General features: G+C 36.1%; 1 protein-coding gene across 1 annotated transcript in view; it reads left to right on the top strand.

The window, feature by feature from the left end:
• tnr (tenascin R (restrictin, janusin)) overlaps window positions 1–4,274 on the top strand; it is a 170,276-nt gene that overhangs the window by 92,145 nt on the left and 73,857 nt on the right. The window contains exon 4 of the mRNA XM_017309882.1: window positions 2,695–2,809. Coding sequence (XP_017165371.1) covers window positions 2,732–2,809 — 78 coding nt within the window. The 5' untranslated portion in view covers window positions 2,695–2,731. The remainder of the gene's footprint in view (window positions 1–2,694; window positions 2,810–4,274) is intronic.

The following is a 4,274-nucleotide window of genomic DNA, read 5'->3' as shown; positions in this document are numbered from 1 at the left end:
GACAGTTTTGTAGAAATGTAGTGAAGTAGAAAGTACAGATACTTACTGTAAAATGTAGTGGAGTAAAAGTAGAAAGTACCCATTATTAAATCTACTTAAGTAAAGTACAGATACACAAAAACTCTACTTAAGTACAGTAACAAAGTACTTGTACTTCGTTACTTCCCACCACTGTCAATGAAGAAAGCGCTAAACTTCATTTCGAACAAGCACATGCTGTGGAGAACAGCAAGATGGAGAAATGCTTTCAAACTCATACCCCCTCATCATGGAAACCACATGAAGAAGTTCATATGATACCGCTTTTAAGTTGAAGGCTATTGATCTGGCAGAACAGATCGGCGTGAATGAATCCATGGTTCGGCATTGGCAGATTTATTAAGGGTGGAAAACCGAGAGCGGCGGAGATACCAGCGCCTATAGTGATGTGCGCTCTATAGTCCGGGAAATACGGTAGATTTTTCAAATGAATATGTGCATTAATGTAGTCTGACTTTAATAATTAAAAAATAATAATTCAGTCATAATGACAAGTATTGTGAAAACTTGGCCTGCCTTTATGCTTATTTGGGATTTTGTTATCTTGCCACGTGAAGTTGCCCACCTTGTCATGGATGAATGGATGAATTAAAGATGTAACAAGATGTTCATTCATCTTAACGATCAAAAGAGAAGAACGATAAAATGATATAATTCACAAGTATCAAACACCTTGGTTGCACTTGGTCTTAAAATTCTGTCTTTTGTTTTATACTTCTCAGAGAAAATTTATGATGAACCATTTATTATCTCAGCCTCTCCCAAAGACTGTCTAAAGTAGCTTTTCTGTTAACAGGATGGTTGTAGTTGGTCTTGCTCACCTCATTCCATCATTTACATCCCTGGTGTTTTGCTTGGTGCATTTGACAGATAAATGACTCTTGGGTAGTGAAACATTTCCCATCTCGTGGGCACAGACTATTGGGGCGAAGTCCTTTTCAGCAAGGCCAAAGTCATCTGTAAAACCAGCGGTGTGGTAACATATCAGCTAGATCAGTTATATGTGATTCCTTTGTTTATTTTATTTTTTGCTTGTTTTTATGGAACAAAATATTTAATATTGAGAAAAAAATGTAACAGTTCCTTTGCTGAAATGTAAAGTATGTAGATAGGAAAGCTGAGGCATTMCATATGCAATAATGACAAAGAAATTCTTTGAATGACACAATCTTATAAGGATACCTGGCTCTAGCACTGTAAACCTGGCTGTTTCTTATTTATGTGCAAATACATTGAGTCCCGAGCCTGTAAGGCGGGATAAGATGCCTTCCATCTTGCTCTCTCAAAAGGTTCCAGCTGAGAGAAGCAGGCTGCTTTACCAACATGAGTTGCACTGTTGAGATAATAAAAAAGGTTTCTAGAATTCAAATCACAGATCCTCTTATCCACCATTCACACACAGTCATGGCTAATCTGAAGGGAACTGGGAATGAAATTACTTCAAATCTCATTCAAAAACACGATCAAATGTCCTCAATATAAATATTCTGTTTAGTTTGATTGATGCATTTATACTCTAGCGACACAAACCAATCAACTCAAAATGATCACCTTTAAAGTTGTATTCCTGATGGAGGCCCTGAACATGTTTCGTGTTTCTAATTTGCATGTATCTCACTACACCTGGGTAGTAAAACCGAAGTCTATGTCTAATTTGGAGCTTCAGATTTGGCCCTCAAATTACCCAATTTAGGCTTAAGGTAATTTCAAGACTACCTCAAACCTGTTCTAATCCAATTATAGACACCCTGTTAACAATAGCAATATCAATACAATTATAGATGTATCTGAGTAGAAAAACGGTGTAGTTACTACTTTGTAAAGTTATGCCAATGTACATAACTGCATTTATGAATATTGTATATGTTTTATTCAAATAAGTGAGCGCTAAACAAAGATACAAGTTATTAAAAAAAGTGAAATAAAGTCAGGCAAGACTAAAGGTCTATTTTGAGGTTTATGAGTTACGGCCACATTTCACAATCTCTTGCTTAAAATCTATTTACACTGGTTAAAGCTGAAATGAATGATTTTATTCTGAACAGACACTTGTTCAAATTCTACTTAAAATGTATTTGTGAAATGTTAACTTACTTAATTTTTTTTTTAAATGTCATAATTCAATAGACTTGTCAAACTTGGTCGGAAATATTGTACACTCCAAAACTGACAAAAATGTAGGGAAAAGCTGTCATTTTTAGTTTTTAACTTTGCTGCTAAAAGCTACTTATTTCTGACTCCAGAATTTTGCTGTGAACAGAAACTGGATTATAGCGGCATCCTTAAAATGTCATTGGAAATTCAACCACTAGCTTCATCCCATGTCATTCCTAAGTGAAATGATCAAATATTGCTCTGTGAAATATCTTTACAAATTTCTTAGCWGAGTGCTTAATATWTATGTTTCATTTTAGTTTTACTTGTAATGTCTTTTTTTTATATAGGACCACGGGCATTTGTTTTTATATTTACAAAGAATAAGCTTTCAGCTCTGCACTTGCACAAAGTTATGAATTTATGTTTCATGGTCTGTACAGTAACAAGTGTATTTATGTACAGACACATAAAGGCCATTGTACTAATTGCTTTCTTTGGAAATGTCATTGAAAATAACGGTTTTTCTTTTTTCTCTTCCTCTGCTCCTTAATATAATAGGTGTGAGTGGAGGACAGCGGTGAAGTGTGTTGCAAGGATGCCAGAATCAAAGCAACTTCATTGGACCACAGAGCTCACAACAATGTTGGCTCTTGCTCTCCTTTTTGCACTACAGGTAAAATTGACTTAGCAGTGTTAAAATGTAAGTGTTACTTTATAATTATTTGTTTTGTATAGATTAAATATATAGTTGGCATAGAAATTCAAACTTTTGACAGCATGTATATTTGCTGGGATTTAAATGTGTTTTTTTTTCATCGCTCCTTTGAAAAGCAGGCATTTCTCAGTTGTTGAACCAGATTTTAGCAATTGGTTTTAACACCATTATATCTGGATAATATGTACCAATTTTAGAGCAACACTTGCGTTCACCCAAATGTCTGCATTTTTTTATGAAGTGTAAACCACATTCCGCATTTATTGTTACAGCCAGGCTACAAAAAAGGGTTCTGTGTTAAATTGGTCTGTGTGCAGCCCAGATCTGTCAAAATTGTTAAATACAGTCCTTAAATGTGCTGCTAAAATGGTTTGCATGCGMTTACCGAGAAAATTTCTACATGTTTCCACAACTGATGGTGTAAATAAGTCAATAGGATTCAAGAACCGCATTACTGCTTTGCTCGATGGTTATAAAGCTACAATTCAAGCACMGTGTGTCAAGTAGGAACATCTTTTAGTGCAGAGGATGTTTCGTATGAATTTACTTTTATCGAGGCAAACAAAAATATGTAGTTGGCAACTGCAGTGCATATAAGTGGGGGAAGCTCACAAGTAAATTGTTTGGATTGCTCTTTGGTTGGCAATACATTTTCAGCTTCAAATGCACTTCAGTTTGAAAAGACATGAAAGGGTTTATGTTTTGTTCATTTGGACCACAAATAATAAAAAATCTTTTCATTCATAGGTGGAAAAAAAAGGGAAAAAAGCTTTTGATTCGAGCTTCAAAGCTTTCAAATGGCTATCATTCTGAAATCAAGCTGCAACGACATGTGGAGTTATTCAAATCTTGACATATCTGTCATTAGCTGCTAATGCTGCATGTTGGTGTACTGAATATGCTCAGTTCTCTGACAGAAAAAATGGAGCAATTCTTCAATCTTTTATATATATATTGTATTGTATTGTATTTCCGGCTCTATCAATACAGGATTGCCAGCCCAATTAAGGTGTTTAAAGCCGCAGTTGTCAGTTTTGTCTGCCGTATGGCACTTCCCAGCCTCCATGAGACACTGAGAGAGCTCTCACAGACGAGTGGGGGTCCAAGCTTTTAATACTGGCCTAAACAGATAGTCGAGAAGCAGCCAAGGGGACCATAATAACTCTGGAGAAACAGCTGAGATCCACAGCTTAGGTGGAAAAATTTGATGACAGACCGGTTAGTCATGCAGTCCAGAAATATGACCCTTTTGGTAGAGTGTCATGGAGAGAACCAATTCTTCTTGCCATCTTTCATTTATCATAAAAGTTCAGCTATCAAACATGTGGAATTTGTTTTTGATAAGGTGCAACCAAAACACATTATCAACAGGCTGAAGCTGAGGACAGAGGCTTAGCATCTGGCACACTGTAATCCCCCCCCC

Source organism: Poecilia reticulata, linkage group LG17, assembly GCF_000633615.1.
Source record: "Poecilia reticulata strain Guanapo linkage group LG17, Guppy_female_1.0+MT, whole genome shotgun sequence".
In the NCBI taxonomy this organism is placed as follows: Eukaryota; Metazoa; Chordata; class Actinopteri; order Cyprinodontiformes; family Poeciliidae; genus Poecilia; species Poecilia reticulata.
Note: the sequence above shows the minus strand (reverse complement) of the source record. Positions and strands in the feature narration are given on the sequence as shown.